The sequence below is a fragment of the Melanostigma gelatinosum genome (genome assembly GCF_949748355.1).
Source record: "Melanostigma gelatinosum genome assembly, chromosome: 10".
NCBI classification, from domain to species: Eukaryota; Metazoa; Chordata; class Actinopteri; order Perciformes; family Zoarcidae; genus Melanostigma; species Melanostigma gelatinosum.
This window is the reverse complement of record NC_136643.1, coordinates 5,749,808-5,771,423: the sequence shown is the minus strand read 5'-3', so window position 1 is coordinate 5,771,423 and position 21,616 is coordinate 5,749,808. Positions and strand designations below refer to the sequence as shown.

Here is a 21,616-nt window from a genome sequence, read left to right as displayed (position 1 = left end):
GCGTCCATTTGTTTTCTACAATACTGTTAATACAGTTTTAAAATGCAGTATTTTATATCTTAAAGCATAAGTCTGCGATATTCTCTATATTTCATAATGTCAACAAATCCCATGAAAAGACCAAAACCAGCAAGAATGTATCCTATTATTACCTGTGCCTGATACATCTTATTCTTCTGTGCCATAAACTTCCAATTGTTGCTTGGAAAGTATAAAAACACATAGTTTCACTGGGGGGACGTTATCCTGCAGTACAATGAACATGGGAACTGTAGTTTACTTTGAATCAATGCCACATTCACCGCCCTACTGCTGCAAATACCGACTAGAGCACCAAATATGTATTAATCCACGGCGGAAAATAGTGCCCAACAAATGCACTTTTACTCCCGTTTGAGTAATATTTGCTAAGAAAAACTAAAGTGTCACTTGTTTTCGCAAATGACTGAGTATATAAAATAATATATCTACATATTTCTGATCAGTGTTAAAAGATTTGACGTTTTCATGGGATTTGTAAACAGAAATATATGGAATATCTATCATTGAAATAATGTCGGACTCGAGTATATTCACAGACCAGTCTCATTTGAGGACCACGTGTTTGTGTAAAGCTTTTCTCCATATTCACTTCCATACTGTACTTGAGTGTTACATTATTTTAAGTTTAGATTCCACTCAGTTCCAATATTTGTCTATTAGAATTTCTGCTTCATTGTCCTGCCTGCCACTTTATTATTGCTCCTCATAGGATATGGTTGAGTTCAAGTTTGCCAAAAACTACTTATGTATTTTTGTAAATTAATTTAAATAAAAAAAAAGTCCAAACTATTAGATTTTGCTAAGCTGTAATATATATATATTTTTATCATCTTTACGGTTTTTCACTGCATTTTAATATCCGTGTGTTCCTTGTTTTCAGTGAACATATCAAAACCAGTTTTTACGAGACGGATGAAATCACACAGTTTTCTTTACTCTTCCATTAACCAAGGCTTTATTAATAATTTAAAGAAAAGCATTTTAAAATTGGTTCCTTTTGTCCTGTCAAAAGTACATTCAAATTAAGTACTTGATAACATAGAAAAAAAAGAATTAGTCTAAAACATTTTCCCAAATCATTTACAACACGGCAAGCACCAAATAAATATTTACAGTTATTTATAAATCCATCTCTAATAACTTAATAATAAACCCATCTCACACATACAGTAAATCTATCATGAGTACAGACCTGTACAATATACAGTGTGTGTGGCAGTCTGAGCTGTGTGTGTGTGTGTGCAGCAGGCTCAACGGTGGCTTGTTTGGCATTTACACTTAACTTCTCATTTCAACAAACAACCATGAATGAATTGTACAGTGTATAGAAACCTCTTCCGTTAGGATCACTGGAATGTAACATTAGCCAATGACTTCAGATGATCATGAGTTTAAAAACCTGAATCTACTTTGCTTCTGTCCAACAATCCAGGGAGCTCCGCTGTGGGAACACTCATGTGATTACACAGCACGGATGTTCAGATGAAATAACGCTCGCCCCCACACATTTACACAAAGCGGTACGTGCACAAACACTACTTCTCCTGCGGTAACGTTGTGGGGATGGAGCGCTGGTCTGCTCGTGACATCATGAAGTCCTCTGTGGAGACTTCTTTAAGTGTGGCGGGTGGGGGGGGGGGGGGGATTCATCCACCGACGCTGCTGGTTGAGCCGTGTTTCTGGGAGCGCGCGGCGGGCGTGTTAGAGAAACGCCGCGGGGAGAGAGGGTCATTCAAAGTCCTCTTCGTATTCATCCAGCTCCAGTTTGCAGTGTGGACTGGGGATCTGGAAGAAGTGTCTCTTCAGACCCAGCTCGGTGGAGATGTGCTGCCCTAAAGGGCTCAAAGGGTTGTCGTACCTACACGGACACACGGAGGTCAAAGGTCATTCAAACACAGTCGATGTGCTACAGGAACAGAAATAGATCGACATTTGGGAAATGTGCATATTCATTGTTATACTGGGAGTTGGAGAAGATCAATACAAACAATGGAACCACCAGCAGCTGGTTAGCTTAGCACAAAGACTGGAAACGGAGGTGAACAGCGAACCTGACTTTGCTTCGAATAGTACATTTAAAAACCTGCTGATTAACAAACCAAAGTGTGAAAACAAAGCCTCAGCCGGCTGCTAACCCCCGTGAAACAACCTGTCGTGTTTACACTCTGCTTTTAATATGGATTACACAAACAATATATAACGGGTTCACTGGTGAGCTATAGAGGAGCCGATTGGTTGATTTTCTCACAGAGCATGGCTAGCTCTTTTCCCTGTTTCCAGTGTCTGCGCTGAGCTAAGCTAACTAGCCCAGGCGGTAGCTTTATTTTTTATCATACGAAGTATGAGAGTGGTGTCGATCTCTTTCTTCTGACTCTTGGCAACGAAGCAAAAGAACCAAAGTCCCCAAATTGTCAAACTATTCCTTTAAAGAGAGGAGGTTTCCAACTGGAGCGTACAAAGGAGCAACACACAAAGGCGTGGACAGAAAAGGAAAAGATAACAACAGAAACCGTCAAAACAGACTCCCAGCTGTAAGACGTGGCCACATACACATGTACTTTCTGACAAAACAACTATCTGCTGTCAACGGTGGGCTCAGATTTGGGGGGGGGGGGGGGGGGGGGGGAGTAGAGGCCAGGAGTGGGTTTAGGACTGGAGAGGAGGGGGAGAACACTTAGTCCCTGCTGGTTCCCTGAGTGTCTTACCTGCTCTGGTTAGCAGCCTGTCTTTAGGAGTCGGTGGTGTTCCTAAAACCGCCACACAACATACCGGTCAACGGCCTCGTCTATCTCTGACTCACTCTGTGCTCAACCACCGCTGTCTGACTCTTATCAATCATCTTTCAATCATGTCTGCTGCAAAACTTATATATTCATGTTTTTTGCAATTGATAACCACACAATATTGGTAATACAGCACTGCTGGCCATGCTAATATTTGTAATTACAATAGCTTACACAATAAGCAGGGCCTGTATTTATCAAACTTAGAATTAGCAATGCTGTATAGTAAAACAAAAGAGACATTAATAAAGCAACAAACTGCTACTGACAGCAAAAGTGTAGAAATAACCTTAAAAAGCAACTTTAAGTGATCACATGATTATCACAGGTAGCCAATCAGAGACAAGGATTTTCCCTACATCTGCCTTATAACAATAAGGAACACATGCATTAAAATAAATCATTACATTTCAATATCTTATTCTGCAAAAACATATTGTATTCTTTGTAAAAAGTTTTTTTGTGAAATCCTTTTTCTCCAGCAGCAATTAACAATGATCTAATATAATTCTAATAATAATAATTACAAATTGGGATGAAGTTATATATATATATATATTTCCACACACACACGCACGCACGCACACACACACACACACACACACACACACACACACACACACACACACACACACACACACACACACACACACACACACACACACACACACACACACACACACACACAGTATTCAAATAAACAAAAACTAAACTGGAGCAGGAAAGTGCTGCCGGTAGACGAGGTACAATATAAAGTTTCATTACTGCAGTTATGCAGCTCTCTTTTAAGAGTAATTGTCTTTTAAATGCAAGTTGTAAGAAATGTAATAAGTAGCTTTTCTTCAGACCAAAATTACAGTTTCTAATCATTTGAATAAATTCGGGCCCAGGACTGTAATTGCAGCCACATGTAAGAGAGCGATGATTAAAGTGCTGAACTCACGCGTCGTTACACTGATCGTTGGCGGCCTCCTCGGCCACCAGGATGTCGTACTCCTCTGCAGCGTATTTCTCCCAGTCCGTCACCTCCTGTACGTCTGTCTCCATCTCCTTCAAAACAGGACGAGTAAGGTGATCCCCTCTGACGGGACAAACAAGTCACGGTGCTCTCTCACCTCTGGTGACGTCCTACAAGACTCAAACCTTACCCGTATGATAGAGAACGGGTCCTTCTGCTCGTGGTCCAGGTACTTCTCGATGTTAAAGAAGGTGTCGAAGAAGATGTGGGACAGCTTGCACCTTTTGAGGTCCCGCAGAGTGATCTTACCTGGACAGGATGAGACAGGGACGGTATTATTTAACTATTCAGGAGGTCTCACAGCCAGCCAATCAGAAATGTCAGGCTGTGTACCCTCCCTCATCTTGTAGTGTGACAGTGGTTATGGATGTGATATTGTGTCTATTAATCAAACTACAAAACAGCTGGGCCACAAATTTGTCAAAATAGGGCTGCAACTAATTTTTGCTTTTATTATTTATTAATCTGTCAATCATTTGTATCAATTAACTGACTCATCTAGTCTCTAAAAGTCGAACAAGTTAGCGCAGTGCACTGTCAAGTTCTCAAATAATGTTGGTAGAAAAAAACAAAGATATTCTATTCATAGAGATATGAAAAGAGATCGGCAGCACATTCTCAGATTGGAATTATTACCGGATCAATGAAATAAAATGCTTATCCAAATAAATCAGTTTCCTCTAACTGTTTTGAAACTGTGAGTCAAATGAGGATAAACTGAGCTGATTTTAAAACAGCCTAACCATCTCATGCAGCTGCTTACAAAGCCCGGGGCTACTGACAGCAGAAGCCCGATCACCTTCACTTTTAAGCCTTCAAATCTGGAACTTCCAGAGCAGGAGCCCGGCCTGATGTCTGGAGACGGCCGCTGAAGTTAAAGATGTCCGATTTGCCTCATGATAAGACATGATTGTGCTTTCAAAGTGATGAACAAATTCTTAAAATCAACTGTGAACCCAACAGACATCAGCCCTGAAATAAGAAGTTGTTGCATCTCATATTATACAGCTCCACTAGTGCAGCATAGCAGCAGGTGGACTGAGGGTCACATTCAGCTGTGGCTATCAATACTGAGCATGCATGGCGTTGCCGTGGACCAGTGTCTCCTAAAAGGCACTGGGATAAAGCTAAGTGCTGGAGGGAATTTGTTGACAGTGTGGATGACACCAGCAGCTGGCATCAGTCAGTCCGTCTCTCATCTGTACGTTTTCTGTCCGTCGGCGTATAAATAAATGGAACCTGTTAGGACTTTCTGGTGTGTGTGCGTGTGGGAACTTCTGAGAGCGCGTGTGAATGTAAAAGGGGTCTGACCTTCGACCTCGGGCTTGACAAGGTCGAGCATTTGGCAGAGGCAGTCCTCGAAGGGAAGGGGCTCGATGGCCATGGTCTCCAGCCTTTGGCACTGGTCCTCGTAGAAGTACTCCAGCTCGTACATGCTGAGCACGCCGTCCCCGTCCAGGTCCATGCAGCGGAACCAGTACTCGATACTGGACACGGGGAGAGGTGCGTGTGAGTGAAGACAAAGGCTTTGGAGACACAGAAGATGCGATCGGTGTGGCTTGCGAGTCCACGAACCTGGTGTCGGTCTTCTTGTCTTCCTCAGAGATGAGGAACCAGACGAAGTCGGCGTAACTGAGCCGCCCCTCCTTGTGCACCTTCCTGTCTCTGGTGGAATAAACCCACACGGTCACTACTGAAACATAACAGAATCGCTCGGGCCTCCTTTAAACTCTTTTACATGCTTCACTTACCTCGTTACAGTTCCTGAGAATAGTCTCTCAATCATCTTCTGGGAGATGGCTGGAAAAACACAGCAGAGCGATAACTTACAATCCAGACTTTTGGGGATAAAATTCTCTCATACAACAGCGATCTCGGTTAACGTGCAATATTATTCACAACACATGCAATCCATTCTCACAGACTGTAAATCCAGACGGGCGAGAGTAAGCTCTTTTTTATCTGGACAATGCTGTAAATCTTCCGGTCATCATTCTGACCGTGCAGTGGTGGAAATTGTTCCAGACGTGGCGTCATTGGAGCAGAGTAGAAATGCTGCTCTGTTATTGATCTCGTGTCTCATTTCCCCTCTCTCACTCACACACCATCAACCGAGAACATGTGGTGTGGAGTGTGTGGGGAGGAAGCGCTGGTCTTATGAACGGGTTTGTGTGAGAGTAGTAAAAGAAAAAAAAGAAAAGCGGGACCAAATAACATTTACAAATGCTTTTTATGTCAGCAGTTGTCCTTTGTTGTTTGAACTGAGAGTGTATGATTATAAGATGTCCACTTTATCCAAATACAACAAATCCTGCAGATTCTAGTCCGGCGTGCTCGTGCACACCTTGGTCATTGTGCTGTGCCAGGTCCTTCTGGTCTATGTAGAGGTCGTGGTCGGTGTCCAGCTCCCAGAACTTGCAGTAAATAACGTAGAAATGTTCGTAGGAGAAGAAGTCGGTCAGCTGGTTCACATCTTCTTCCTGCTCCAGCAGTGCCAAATTCTGGGAGAGAAAGAAAAGAAAAAAGAAGTTGCAGCCATGAGAAGTGTTTTGTATTATTTGTGATCAATATACTCTAAATATTAGCCAAATTTCCCATGAGTTTATGGGCCGCTTCCTTGTTCATTTTTGAGCTGCTGTACTTGGTGTAGTTGTACTTTAAACAGCTCTATCGTGTAATGAGGAGTTTAGATAATCTGATTGAACCGTCGACATGTCCACAACCTCATTATCGGACCGTTTGGTAGACTTCATTCTAGTGAAGTTGTCATGTTCCCATGTTCAACAATTACTTTGGTGAGAACAATGTCATCATTACAGAAGCTAATTATGACCCATGTACAAAAATAACTGAATTCTCTTTTAATAAGCCGTACATTATTAACACGACTTTGCTTTAAAAAAAAAAAAGAAGTCAAGTGCAAGTATTGGTATATTAGGATTTATTTTTAAAACTGTGAATGTGCAATTGAAGATAAATGTTTATATGAAAGAGCTCACACATTATATTTTAAGACAATAAAATGATTCTTAAGCCTGGTTTATCTATTCCGAGATGCTTAAAGGACCAAAAAACACCCTTAGTAAAACAAAAATACATCTTAGTATCAGAGAAAGAAAGAGTTTTGTAATTGTAGTCGTATACCTGAAGAAAATTACTTTTCCTGAGCTCCGAACACGTTATTTTTCCAGTCCATGAACGGTTCGCATTGTAGAATATCCTCTGAATCACCTGCAAAAACAGTTACCAGTGTCATCATGTACAACTTAATAATGCATCAGTTAAAACATTTGCAGTATTAATGTGCAGGTATCTGGGTTATGGGAGCATACCGTGGTGATGTACCGCGAGTGAAAGTCCGGGGCCTCCTTCAGGAAGGCCAGGCCTGCGTGCGAGTTCACCACATCCTGGATAGATAAAGTAAAGTCAGCTCTCTTTGTCTCTGCTGCAATGTCTACCTCATTTCCACAACAAACCCCTCACAACTAGCAAACGCAAATGCAAGAGGACAACTCGGTGACATGCTGTGCCTACGACAATAACAAATACATAAGTTCAGACAAATTCTGCCGTTACTTTTTAGAGACGAGTCAAATGTTAAAGCACATGTGGCATTTCTCTTTTTGGTCGACAGAACACATGACAATCAGAGCAGGCGCTTAAACGCATGCTTATTCAGACATCCAGAGATGTCAGTGTCTATCTGCATCACTCTGTCGCACCATGTGCTTTATAAATTGTGCTAAAGAAAAGGCTCCGGGCTTCGTTGGCGGAGGCCATCATATTTGAATGTTTCTTTGAAGGCACAGAGCACTTGGTGGACCGGTTTTGGGATCAGCTTAAAGTCTTTTCTGATTTGACAGCGAAGCGGTGGGACGGCCAGAGAGAAGACGTTCACTGGTGACTGCTCTTAACCTTCTCTCCTTCCTCATGCCACAAAGCCACAGGGGGTGTGCTGCATTTCCAATCAACTGTAGCTACATTCTTGCCAAGACCCCCCCCCCCCCCCCCCCCGGTGTCTTTTTGCTTTATTCTACCCCCTTCCCTTTCTGCGGGGGGGTTTGTTGACATAAATGCGAAGGCGGCAATGAAATTAAAAGGCCTTATTTCGGGGCAGCCGTCGTGCCTCCTTGACTCTTAGTGTGAGAAATTAAATCATAGGGAAACACATAAATCACAGGGCACAGGAAACAGGCGGGGACAGTCAAATCTACTCCACTGCAATCCGCCTTTCATTCATCAAAACAGTCAAAGGCCATTCGCTGAGAAGGGACCATACAAATTAAACGGCGGGTGCCACAAGGCATCTCTGCCGGTATGCTAACGGCTGCTCGGTGGCAGCATGAAAATGAGTCAGGTGGAGGGTGGGGCCCGTGTGGAGCACCAACAGCTTGTCAGAGGGAATGAGAACACAAACAGCCAGCACAGCAGGTCCACATGGCCAGACTGACCAAACAGTCAATAAGGGGACTTATGAAACCGTTTGATAAAACCTGAATCCATGATTTCTCGGATTCTTTTGGTGCTCCAATGTGTGCATCACATTTCCATCTCCATCCCTCCCCTGGCTCATTTCTGTTACTCCCCTCCACTATGTTACCGGCTTACAGTGACGTCCCTGATTTAGTCCTCGGCCACATGAAAAAGCACTGCTTCAAGCAAGGCTGCCCTAAAATTAAGCCCAGTTTGCACTACCCAAGCCAACGCAATGTTGCCATGCACCGCGTTTGCCAAGTCCGGCCCTCTCCCTGGGTGAGCTGCAGCCAGTACCTGCAGGAATGGAATAAGGTCGTCTTGTTCCAGGTAATTACAGCCAGGCTTGGCCAAGAGGTGCACGAATTTAGAAGCGTCGTCGTGACAGGTCTGCAGAGTTCTGGAGAAGAAAAGAGAGAACAGATGGTTGCAAGGTTACTCCCTCTTTTCACTCTGGTGTTCTCTATTCTTTTTTTTTATCATTCTTTCATGAGCACAAGTTTGAAATTGTTCCCCTCATAAAAGTGCAAGTGCAGGTATAATGCATTCGGAAATTAGGATTCTGAATCGCTGCCCAGTGATTAGGAGCGACGAGCGTTACGCTAACGACGGGGAAATAATGCGAGCATCTGTTGTGGCCTCTCATCTGTGAATGGCTCAGTCATGAGCTCGAGTCAAAGGTCAGGTCTATCCGGTTCTCTTGAGGCTGGAGCACTAATACAAGAGCATGCCTATTGTAGAACAACAGCATTCTGCACACAGCTAAGAGCTCAGCCGCCATTACAAAAAGCCCTGTGGCGATCCTTTCAAAGACACTCAATAGATGTCTTCATTGAAATTACTGTATGCCCGGCAACTTCTCCCTTGTGAGCATTTGTGATCAGTGACTTCTGTTCAGAAATGAAAAGGATAATGTGGCGATCGCAGAGAGCTGCATGCAGCGTCTGTAGTCTCAGCGAGTGGTCATCATTGTTCAAAGGGGACTGTACGAGTGTACGAGCGGCCCAGTGAGGATAAGAAGAGCCATTGTCTTACTTTCTCCACATAGCCACCAACTTGTGAACGGAGACGAAGCCGGTCCTGTCGCCTCCAGCCGAGCAGAACAATGGCATTTTCCAGTAGAGAGGACACTCACAGGCCTGGGGAGACAAGAAAGCAGAAGAGTTGGGGAAGAGTGTGGTGTGGATGTACAGAAGAGAGACAAAAAGTATAGTGCCTGGATACACAAGATCTCTAATGCAGAAAAACACGACACAATGGCACTGTTGCATCACTAATGGCTTAGACCCAGATGACATCCAGCTGTCATTTCTCTCTTCACTCAGGTTCCCCTCAGGCCTCTGCTCACCTTCCTCAGGGAGAGAATATTTTCCGAAGACGTTCAAAATCATTAGCTGGGTGGCAGCTGTACCTCCGATGCTCCAGAATCACATTCTCACCTTGGCGACCTTCCCCATGTCCTCAATGGTGGCCCTTTCATTTGGGAATTGGGAAAATGTTTTCTCAATTTTGGAAATGAGGCTGTCGATGTTGATGTTGGCTTGGGGCCGGCCCTGTGGGAAGTAGAACTTTGGAATGCTTTCACTCAGCGCTGTGGCGACGGGCTCCTGCGTCCTCACCTGGGCCTGTGCCTGAGACAAACACACAGAAATGCACTGTTAGCCACCGACGCTAGCGAAGGCTAACGCCTCGCAGCGCAAGCATTCCAGCCAGTCAAGGCTAGCCTTGACACACACTCTACATTGCTGGCACGACGAGCACACCTCTCAGCAGTCCTAGGCAGCTAGTAGTTATAGTTATTATCCATTTATCTCTAACCCTGTATTAGAATTTCCCCTTTAATAGATTGTCACTCTGTACCAGCTGTAAATTAAGATGTGTCAAGCGACATCAACGTGTGTAGAATGCTTTGACCTTGTTAATGTCATCCGTTTATCAAATTAGAGTCAGGAATTTAGAGGGCGCTGTAGAACAAGTTAATAACTAGATAATACTAGATAAGGCAGAGGAAATCATTTATAAATAACATTTAAATATAGACATCTACTTACAGATGTACTAGTCTAGTTGTATTTCAGAAACACAAGCATTACATAAATAGGTAATGGGGATGACTCATCTTGAGTATTAGTCATCCGTCATTACTGGAGAACTATTGTCACATCTGTGGCATCACAATAACGTCTAATTAAGAAGTATACTTTAGACTTTAACTGCATAATGTGTAATCTAACTGGACACAAAAGGGTATCTCCAAACAACATGAAAGTCAACCACACACTGTGAGTGACTCATGTTTACAGAGGCTGTTAACTATCTGTTTTTACCAGTTAGGTTTATAACAGACCAATGTTTCCAATTGAGATTTCAGTTAAACTCCTCATGCTACGATCCGTGTCAACATATTGGGAAATGATAAGCTCAACAAACACTGACTGGATCTTTAATAAGCACAAGGTTTTCTGAATGACTGCATTTGTCAAATAAATCAATCAATTCCCAGGAGACATTTTGACAACATAGATAACATTACTGATGACTCAAGTATTCCAGTAAGCCACGACTGTGAGCCAACATACACGACACCGTGGCCTCAGAATGGACACGCCTCAATCAAATACTGACATTGTTATTGCCATGTGTTACCTTCTCTAACAGACAACCCCAAGAAAGGACTAGACGACTGACACTTCATGATGCATAACGTGTTCCCTTAAAATAAAGACTGAGAGACACCTTTGGCTCGGCTTAAACTAGGGATGCACTGATCCAGCTGTTTCAGTCCAGATACTGACACCAACACCTGGGCTTTGGGTATCGACCCATCGACAGTACTGAGAGTTTAATTAATAAGCACGTATGCCTCACTGTGTGGAAGTGACAGGGATCATTCTTTTATGTGCAAGTCTCGACATTGTAAAACAAAATATAATGAATAAATACATAAATATAAATGTATTGACATGTTATTAAAATAATAAATCAAATGTAAACCCTTTTAATGCAGCAACAAATTGGTTAAATTTAAACAGGAATTAAAATCAGTCAGTATATGATGTATATAGTATTTACATAAAGAATTGAATCGAATAGATCGGCCAATTGTCATCGATACTCAATCCAGCATCAGCCTGATATGGATATTGGTGCATCATTGGAACAGAGTACCCGATTAAAGGCAAGTAGCAGAAAGCAGTCGTCAATGACAGCCCTGGAGACAGAAGCTGGCTGGCAAGGATGCATGTGTGGGTGTTAGCTTAGAACTGGAGAGGTACAGCGTGGGTTTAGGGCCTTTTAGCTGTGAGTCGTTACAAGATATAATGCTGAGCTAAACCTTTTTTGAATCTTCAAAACCTTCCAATACACCACAGCACGGTATTTCTGTGCGTGTCCTCTTAACTAATTCTGCCCAGGACCCAAAACAATAGCTTTGTGTGTGCTTTGCTTTTGGTGCCTCGACATGGAAACCAGTGTATTTTTTGAAGTCTGATAACAACGACATAATGCAACATTGGGTCAGTGTCTTTATGCAATGATACATCTTATTCCAAAGCAGTGTGATTTACTACACCATCTGAGCACAGCTGACACACTGTGAGGAGATGGTGTTCATTGATAAAACATCCCCGTGGTGTCTGGTTGAGGACTTTGCTGGAGAGGACATGAGTCAGTGAAGCTGTACACTTAAAAGGCCAGAATGCATTAGGATACAAATGTGTTATGTTGCACATATTAGCCACTTACTAAAAACAGCTTGAGCAAAGCATGCTTCACTCACAGTCGTCATCCCATACCCAATGACCCTTTACATGACTTATTTGCCAACTGGATCAGTATCCATGGCCTCATAAACACCCACACAGGCTAAGAGACAAAAAATACCATCTTGTTGTGTTTTGGTGAAACACATTCTACCAATTGTTCTCAAGTCTAGCTCGATTTGACAAAGCCTACATATAACCATTGTGAAACCCTTAAAATTATCGTCGGATCTAGCCATATCCATTCCTACAGGATAAGTGTCAACAGTGAATGAAATTGTTTTGCTGTATTCTGTCAGTGATCTCCTCATTTCAACCTGAGGAATAGTAAATGCTGCTGCTCCTCTGCTCCTCTCTGTCCTGTGTGCTGGTGTCAGCCATGGCTATAAAAGGACATAAACATCTCCTGCTGCCCTGCCCCTGTCCCCTCTATCTCTCATGCTAACCGCTAGCAGAGCTCTTGAGCACAACCACTAAGCCCCGTGACATTTTGCAGGTTCACGATGATGTGGTGTGGAAAGGGACAGTAAAGCAGATGAGCACAACATTCCACACAAGATGAAGCACCCCCCCCCCCTCCAACAACCACGGCTCACATTTCATATTTCTTGGCACAAATAGAAGAAAACCCTGACCCCAGACCACCCGCGAAAACTGGATATGATTGCACAACAATCACATTGTTACATGGCACGGCAATGTGTTTAAGCTAATTGAAGAAAGTCGCCTTGGGAAAGTGAGTCAACTCATTTGTCCTCAATGTGCAGCTTGCTCCATCAACACCTATAGTTCCACTTTATAAAGACGGTAAGAGTGAGGAATAGGTAGCATTACTGTAACTCAAATAGGCCTGTAACATAGCAGATATCTATCAATGCAAGCTGAATACCAAGACACGAAGCCCACAAATACCAGTCCACATTACTGGGCCTGCCCACTGGCCTGTGGTAGAGGGTACACCCATACACTAAACACCTGCCTGTCCTTGCTGGAAGGCTCTGAGCCGCTTCTTGAACCGAGAGGGCAGAACAAAGTCACAGCCGCGTGCCAGCAGGGCCAACTCCTTCCTCAGGTCCGGGTCCTGACGCAGAGACAGCTCCCTCATCCTCATCCTCACTCCGGACAGGACGGGGAAGACATGTATACACACAACGCAACAGTCACTCCGACGTTATCCCCTGGACTGCATGAATCACTTGGTGCCAGTGAGCACTGTGAGCGAAAGGCAGTGGCGGTGGTGGAAGTCCTCTGTGTCCCTGTGATTGTCCTCTGTCAGAGTGAGAGCCTCTTAATGCAAGGGAGCAGCTGCTACTGTGACTCTCTCTCTCCCATTCCAGATCTGGTCGCACAATCACAGCTCTGCCTGCTGCTGCTCTGTCCCAGTCCCTACACAACATGCACGTGTACACACACACACACACACACACACACACACACACACACACACACACACACACACACACACACACACACACACACACACACACACACACACACACACACACACACACACACACACACACACACGGAGCCCTTGCCTCAAAGCCGGTGGGGAGATAAGAGGCGGCAGGGTGTTTGTGTGTGGGAGTCACTTAGTGTACGTGTGGGATGGGAGGGGTGTGTGCAATGGATCTGCCCTTTCCAGTTTCCATTCCTCCGTGCTCATGGAAGGTTATGCAAAGAGACAGACCTGTTGTTGCAGCTTGCAGCAGCCTCGGAAGCCAAATGAGGGATGCGCCTCAATACCGCGATGACACGCTGCTCGTCTTCACCGGCTTCCTTTCTGAAAAGCTCCCACACGACCAAACACGTTGCTTGTGCTCTGAGGCCTGCAAATTGGACCCCCTTCCTCTGGGTGGTACAGACAAGCGCTAATGGGGAAAATTCTAAATAAAACCCTTGAAGTGATGGAATATGATTTCAGCCACATGCTCATTCTGTCTACATCTGTCACTAAATCTGCCTGAAAGTATGAATCACAAGAACAACAGGCACACAAAATAAACTTAATGAGGCACTGGCAAATAAAATAAACACACAACCACGGTACGACTACTTTATAATAGATAACAAGAGTGTAGGTCAAATACAAATATTCTATGCAACTGTTCTGCATCTTATCTAATGGTGGTCTTTGTTTTGCCTTCCCCTTGCAAGCCTGGGCTGCCAGCCATTCCAAGTCTTATTATAGTGGATGGGCAATAGGGGGGGTGGGGCGACATGTCAAATTCAAAGAATGATGACCAAACAAGTCTGCGCCTATTAAAAGCATCAGTAAGGACTGTTTGGGCAATCCAAGAAACTGGACCTGGAAAACAAGTGTGTATCTTTAGTCCTCAAACAAACATCCGCTTCCGGTTGCTGCTGTCCTGGAGTGATGGCAATTACATCAATTCTCCACAAATACGCTGATCTAACAGCTCTGGGGTCGACTGTATGTACTGAGAGCCTCACACCTATCTGCTGATGTGAGTGTTGATTAAACAGAAATGGTTCAGAGATGTCCACATCAGCAGACTATGTAAATAAGCCTATGTTTTTTGTTAATGCCATTGTTATTTCACACAGAAAGTGAAAGAACACCCACATTATTTTTAGATGACAGGATCACAAAGTCTACGGTTTTCCACTGGTTTCTACTCAAGCCCAGTTCCTGTTATCGTCCACACAGGACGCTGCACGTGCTCGATAAGCTGTTTGTATGACGGCTTCTTCACACTGGCTGCCTTTTGTTCATGCTCATCAATTCAAACCAAACATGGAAAGGAAAGCACCGAGGCCAAAACTAAAAAAAACACACTGGTAGATCACAACTGTCAACGCACATGGAATACTGTTCTGTTTGACCTTGTGTTGGAGCAAACAAAAATAAGTGTTTCACAACACAGCGAGGATAATGATGTGCTTGTTTACATGTGAGGCAACAGTCCCGTTAGTGTGTAGCAGAACAGAAATGCACAGAATAGCCCTTTTCCAACCTGACAGGAAAAGAAGGTGGGGAAAGAGAGGCTATAAATGAGACACACCTATGAGCTGGGGGAAGGGAAAGAACTACCGGTAATCAACCAGCCAAAGCTGCATGGAGGAGCAAAAAGAGAGGAGTGAGAGTTTTTAATGGAGTTACTGAGAGAATGATTTAGTTTCTGGACCTGAAAGCTCAAACTAAGAAAATGTCGACAAAGACTAAACTAAATCGGAGCAGCAATGATCCATGAACCGACTGAATACACAGACCTTACTGGAGGTGTGCTGATCCCGGCAGCAGGTGGTGGAACAAGGAATCGTGTTCTGCTACAGCTTGGACCCGTTTGAGGCCTCCTTAACTTCTGGGATTCTATTCGATTCTATTTGAAATATAGGCTATGTGGCATAAGACAAGAGATAAATGAACAATTAACACCGGGACTGTGAATAACCAGAATGGACAAACTCCAGCAAACCTCGTCACTAACCACATCATATGAGGGCCATTGCAGGCAGGCTGTCCAAACAACACGACCCCCTGAGGTAACCAGCTACCAGTCAGTCAGACTGCTAAAGTACTAATGTCCACCCTCTAGTGGGTCACTATGACGAAAACACGAGAACTCAGACTGACCCCACAGTATGTCTGACCTGTATGGAAACATGTGTCCAGTCATGTCCTCTTATTACATAACACATGAGATTGTAAAACACACTGTGTTAAGCGAGTGACTATTGGCAAGTCCCAGCAGTCAGATGACTATTCACAAGTTGCTGAGGTTGGATTTTAGTTGAGCTTCCATCAAAAAGGCCGTCGACACTGTTGTTATAAAACTGTGATGTTCAAGAGACAACATGCAGGGCAGACAGGCAACCACAGTGGAGGAAAATATTACAGGAGGGTGGGGCAAACCGATTAAAACTCCCCCAGCAGGCTTTCCCAAACTGTCAATACCAGCAAATGCAACGTCCCACACACTGTGTTCAGCTGGCTTCAGTATGTCTGCATTACTAACATCATTGAACCAGTTACATGTACCACAGTACATCCACACCGAGGTGACTCAGACCACCCCATGACAGCGGGGTAGAGCCACAGCTGGTTCACAACGCCGATGCTGCCGTGAAATCCAGAAAGCTCCGGCCCAATCCGCCACAATCGGATGTCTGAGACCGGGATTTTGAGATACATGTGAACGTGGGCCAAAAATAGGACTGATTGACTGACAACATGGTGGGCTCAGGGAAGGCCGAGGAGTAAAGCACGATGTGAGCAGATCAGCTGGGCTTGTGTAAGAGCAATAATGCAGGAGCGGAGTCGGACAGCTATCGTAGGGGTCTGTTGGAAGATCTATGGAGTCCACATGGCACCAGAAGTGGAGCAAAGGGCCAGAACACGAAAGAAAGAAGCTGCAGATAAGGAGTGACGATACTCAGCCCCCCCCCCCCCCCACTTGAACAACAGTGTTACAGTAAATACTGTGTAAACATTGAAAGAGCTTAAAGTGAATTTTCCCTAAAAGCTAGAAGTTTGCGAAGATGATATTTAACATTTATGATGACTTTTTCCTACAAGTCCTAAAATCCAGGAAACAGACTTTAAAAATTACATTGATTTTATGTTTCCAGGGTTTTCACTACAGTGAGAGTCCAAATGAGCTGGCTGTATGAGCGCTAAGATAACTGTGTTTGGAGTTTATACATACTTAGCTTATTCAATTACACGTTGATTAATAAACAAAAAGCTGCACAAACAACAGGTCAATTGAGACGAATGACAACAGGGTAAGGAAATTAAAGCCATTAGATAACTTTTCAGAAAGTTAAACAACAACAAAAACAACTGGAATAGTTTACACGTTGCTTTGGTGTTCCAGAAATATTAGTAAAATGCAAAGGCAGATAGCCACCTCATATTTCTTTGTGCCATCTCACATTAGGCCTGGATCAACTGATTCTGAGCTGAAACCCAACGTTTGCAATCGAACACTTTAGCCTGATAAATTCCCACGACTCCAAAATAAAAGGACTTGTGGGAGACACGTTTAACACCTGGTTCTGTTTGACAGGTCAGGTGACTGATAACATGACCCTAGACCCTTTGCTTCAAATAGCTTCAATGTTGCTGAGCCCAACCGAGCATGTTATAAAAATACATCTTGTGAAATAACCTGTGATCCTAAATGCGGGCGCTGAGAACTGAAGAACAAAACAAACCCTCAAAGTACATTTATTTATACTAATCTATACTGCTACAACTATTGAGTGTCTCCGTGTGTGACCTATTGCACTCGTAACACAGAGGACATTTCAGCTGCTGAGCTACACAGCAGAACCGAAAGCCAGGCCTTTATAGGAAGCTGCCAGTTACTGTACATAGTGCACATGACAAATCTATGACCACATGCTCCGACAATGAGCAGCGTCTAATAGAAGTTGTTTCAGAGAAAATTACAGAGAGGATGAATGTGCTGCCACGCCTCATCTCACTGGCAGAGTTCTGGGTGTCGAATGCCAACACAAGGGAACCAAGGCTATCTATATCAGTGTCTGATGTCAAAGTCAGACCAGCTGTTCCAGGCTGCATCAGTGCGACATAAATTGAATTTTTGAGTAATCCTTTGAAGAATGCATCTGTATGCAGGAATTCATTTTGTTGTCTTAAAATAGGAGTATTACTTTGTAGGACCTCACAATCCCTTGAATATTGAGTGACACAGTGATTATATATATATATATATATATATATCTGTAAAACCGCTTACTGCTCCACAATAAGACAAGTAGGAAAGCTCTTGGTAAAGATTCAAAGCCAATCGATCACCCTTGTGAGGAAGAGAGAGACCAGCATGCTACTGCAATGCCTTTTACATCCTCTTCCTCCTGTGTTCAGGCTGTTCTAGCAATGACTCATTTCTCATCAGGTCACAAAAAGGCCTGTGTTTGTATCATCACCTAGACCTGAGATATCCTGGTGAATAGAGGATCAAAAACTGTAACGGGTGTTTCATTCTGATGCATTTTAGGTCTACATTTGTCTACAAAGAATGGAAAGATCAGCATTACGGACTTCTTAAATAAGTCTTTTCTTCCATTTTTGTAGTTGGTTAAAAAGATATGCTTTATGAGAAACCTATGAAATTTGCTTCGGATATGAGGCAATAAACACTGATAATATGATTATGCGAGTTATGCAAATGTATATTCTATATTTTTGGACTCTTGGTATTGTGGATCTGGTTGATATTGATTTGTGGTGACTTGTAAACCCATGCAGGCTACGTATAGTTATCTGCATTACACAATATAAAAGAAGAGGATCATCTTCAAGACACAATTGCCTTTGCTCTAGCCCTCCAGCCCTGGTGTTCCAGTCAGAGAGAGTGATGTCTCACCAGTGACCACTTAAACGTCTTTACCATGTCAACAGCATGTCGAAGGCGGAGTCTCTAAGAGCACGTGCCTCCGGTTGTCTGGCTGTCACCACACTCTCTACGCTCACAACTTCTTATCTTGACAGAGCCCTCCAACAGACACACAAAACATTGTATTAGCCTTTTAACTGCTTTGTGCAGCTTCAATTCTATAATCGAAGCAGCCAAAAGCAAAAAAACATGACTTACATTAAGACATAATAAGATCTGCCCCACACGGACTGAAAGGAGCAGCCAGAGTGGCAGTCATAGGCTCGGTTCAGACACTCCCACCTCTCATACCACACTAATTCTTGGGCGAGGCCTGAACATTTGGAAAGTATTTGCCGAACAATAACAATCACAGCATATGCCTTCAGACATGGAGGCTCCACTGTGATAGTGCAGAGTGGACAGCCCCTCAATGCCTTTGATCTGGTTGGCTACTCAGCAGCCCCTTGTGGCAAGCCTTAGAAAATAGAGACCCCAGAGGATACATTAGGGCCAACTGTGAGAAACTAGAAATTGAAATCTGTAAACAGTTGGGATGGATAAAATAAACTGATTCCCTGAGTGTGGGATTTAAAATATGTTCAACTTTGGGGGGGTGTTAGAGTTAAAGTAAGACTTGATTTGGGATCAAGATTTGGGATCAACTTTGGGGGGGTGTTAGAGTTAAAGTAAGACTTGCAGCAGACAGCAAATGTTGTTGCTACCAACAAGAAAGACGCTATAATCACATGGAAAAATAGATCAACCACAAACTCAGTAACTCATTCCATTTACAATTGGATATCTATGCTATGTCTGATGAGGTGCAACTTTTGGCTATAATGCCGGTGCACTTAGCAAACCCATGATCTTAAACAGCGGTTACGTTTAGCCCTCTTTCACAGCAGACAGTTTGGCCTGTCATAATAGGAAAAACACCAGTGTTACTAATAACATTAATATTGGCTTCATTATATTCAAATACACCAGTAGGCCATGACAGTGTGCCAGAATGAACAATACCAGGGCCCTGAAATAGAAGCTATCCGTTACTTAGACCAGCGCTTTTTATACTTGAACATGTTAAAACGTCTTCTGTGAAAAAAAGCCTATTGGCACGGTTTGTGTGCATATATAATGTAGGTATAGGTATACGTTATGGTTAACAGTGAAACTCAAACAGGTCCTCATTTCCTTGGTCGAAGCAAAGTCAACGAGCAAGTCTCTGCATGCTTGTTGTTAGGGCGGTAATTAACTAGCTTGACAAACATGGAATTCATTCCAAGCTATTGTGTTGGAATGCATTCGATGAGTACAGGTGTACCGAAGAAACTGGTAACAGTCTATTAAAACACAATATAACCATTTTAACCTATGTGATGAAGATGAATTTGGGATTAAATTACATTCAACGTGCATTGCAAAATAATGCTATATTCCCCGTCTCTACCTGCGCCTCAGACTTTACTGCTAATACCTGTTGCAAAACCAACGAAGCTTAAGAAGGACTACGATTTTGCAACACACCCTTAAGTCACGGGTACCTCAGGTGGCTCCAGGAAGAAGGCTGATACTGCGGGATACACCTTGCTTTTGATGTTATTAAGAGCAGCCTTACATGGTTGCCCCGTGGCATGATCTTGTAAGAACCTCTGACTCTTATTTAAACATGTAAAACTGTTTCAGTTTGGATAAGGTGTTTTGAATTATGTCAATGGGCTGCGTGATAACAGAACAGTTTAAATGTTGTTCAATGTCTTAATTGACCATTTCAGTCGAGAACTTGCCTTTTTCGTGCTGACAGACCTCCGTAGCACCCTGCCATTGGGTCCGGTCACTCTGGTATTACTGCTACTGCCCGAGGGCAGAGTGCTGGCAGACAGGGGGCTGGAGGGAGTACCAAGAGGAAGGGGCTTCTTCTCCGCCAGGTTCCTCTGGGATGCCACGTTGTTGTTCTCGTTGAAGGTCAGCGACCTTTTGTCCTGGCCGTCCCCACAGCTCAGTTCAATGTGTTGTCCGCTTTTGATTATGTCAAGATAGTCTTTGAGTAGTGACTGGGTTGCAGTGTCACTCAACCAGTTGAGAAACAGCTCGTCCACTTTCATCTTCAGAACTGGCTGGAGGACTTGTGGTGATGGCATTTTTGCAGGATATCGCTGAATGTAACGCTACCTGTGCAGAAATATAAGAGTTAATACCACAGCACACCACCCTGGGTCTGTAATTCAAGCACAACCCTCAATGGATACGGATACAATGTATAACCGACGAGATGACCAAGTTATTGTAAATGCAGTGACTGAAAATAACACTTGTAATTGCTTAGTGTCAGTCTTCCTTGCTTTTAGTACACAACAAAACACCCACTGACGTTATTGAGTTTTAGCGCGAAACATCAATGCCGTAGCCCACAGGCAAAAGTAAACATCAACACATATTGACCCCGGGTATCGTTAGCTATTTTTAGAAACTCCATTGTCGGAAACAGAGCTGCTTAAAGCCAGTATATACTTAGCTAGCGTCACTTAGCTGTCAGGCTAACGTTAAACACGAGAAGCCAGGGTTTACAGAGTTAGTCCATGTTGATATGAGATGATTCTATTAGCAACACTTGTTAGCTACGGTAGCTCTAGCAAGCTAACGTTCGCCAGTAATTCAGGTAACGTTACCAACCTTAGAGTGAATGCACGCTAAAGCCAAATGCGTTCAAGTAACTCTACGCTACTTCCTTCATCGGCGAAGCTGTTGCACGCATATCTGTTTACCTGAATTACAAACGCAACGCTGTACCTCCTGCGTCCATTCCGCTGAGCGAAAGCAAAGCACACAAGTGCTACTTCTCAGGCTCTCGTTCCCCTGGTAACCACAAGGTGTTAACGCGAGATCTTGTGGAGGGTGAGAGTTCATCCTCTGGTTCATCTCTGCACAACGCTCCTTTTCCTCCAAGAAAATGTACTCTCACCGCCCACCTGTTCAGAGCAAAAGCCTGCTTCACTGCTCGCTGCGGTGTGTACAAATATATTTCTCCACTCTGTCATTATTTCTGCAGCTACAGTTTTCCTTATTATAAGCCTCAGTACTCAGTGGGGGAAAAATAGCATTACCGCGGTTTAAAATACATCCAGTTCTGCGAGCAAAATGTTTTAAAATTATAGAAAATATAGTAATAGG

The 21,616-nt window shown here is 43.5% G+C and overlaps 1 protein-coding gene across 1 annotated transcript; it reads right to left on the bottom strand.

The window, feature by feature from the left end:
* Positions 1-968: 968 nt before the first annotated feature.
* ppp2r3b (protein phosphatase 2, regulatory subunit B'', beta) lies at positions 969-21,246 on the bottom strand. Its single transcript, XM_079276449.1, has 14 exons — positions 21,119-21,246; positions 20,233-20,617; positions 9,756-9,947; positions 9,352-9,455; positions 8,614-8,716; positions 7,176-7,250; positions 6,988-7,074; positions 6,188-6,344; positions 5,595-5,643; positions 5,419-5,508; positions 5,155-5,330; positions 3,974-4,092; positions 3,769-3,875; positions 969-1,900 (listed from the first exon to the last, which is right to left on the bottom strand). Exons 2-14 carry the CDS (start codon positions 20,584-20,586, stop codon positions 1,771-1,773), a joined length of 1,743 nt encoding a protein of 580 aa, XP_079132575.1. The 5' UTR covers positions 20,587-20,617; positions 21,119-21,246; the 3' UTR covers positions 969-1,770.
* Positions 21,247-21,616: the final 370 nt, after the last annotated feature.

Bases quoted from the DNA above. Each gene is read 5' to 3' on its own strand.
- ppp2r3b (XM_079276449.1), bottom strand. From the start codon at position 20,586: ATGCCATCACCACAAGTCCTCCAGCCAGTTCTGAAGATGAAAGTGGAC. The intron at 8,717-9,351 runs GTAAGACAATGG...TTTCTTCTCCAG, and splicing joins TTGGTGGCTATGTGGAGAAA to AACTCTGCAGACCTGTCACG. The intron at 1,901-3,768 runs GTGAGTTCAGCA...GTGTCCGTGTAG, and splicing joins AACGATCAGTGTAACGACGC to GTACGACAACCCTTTGAGCC.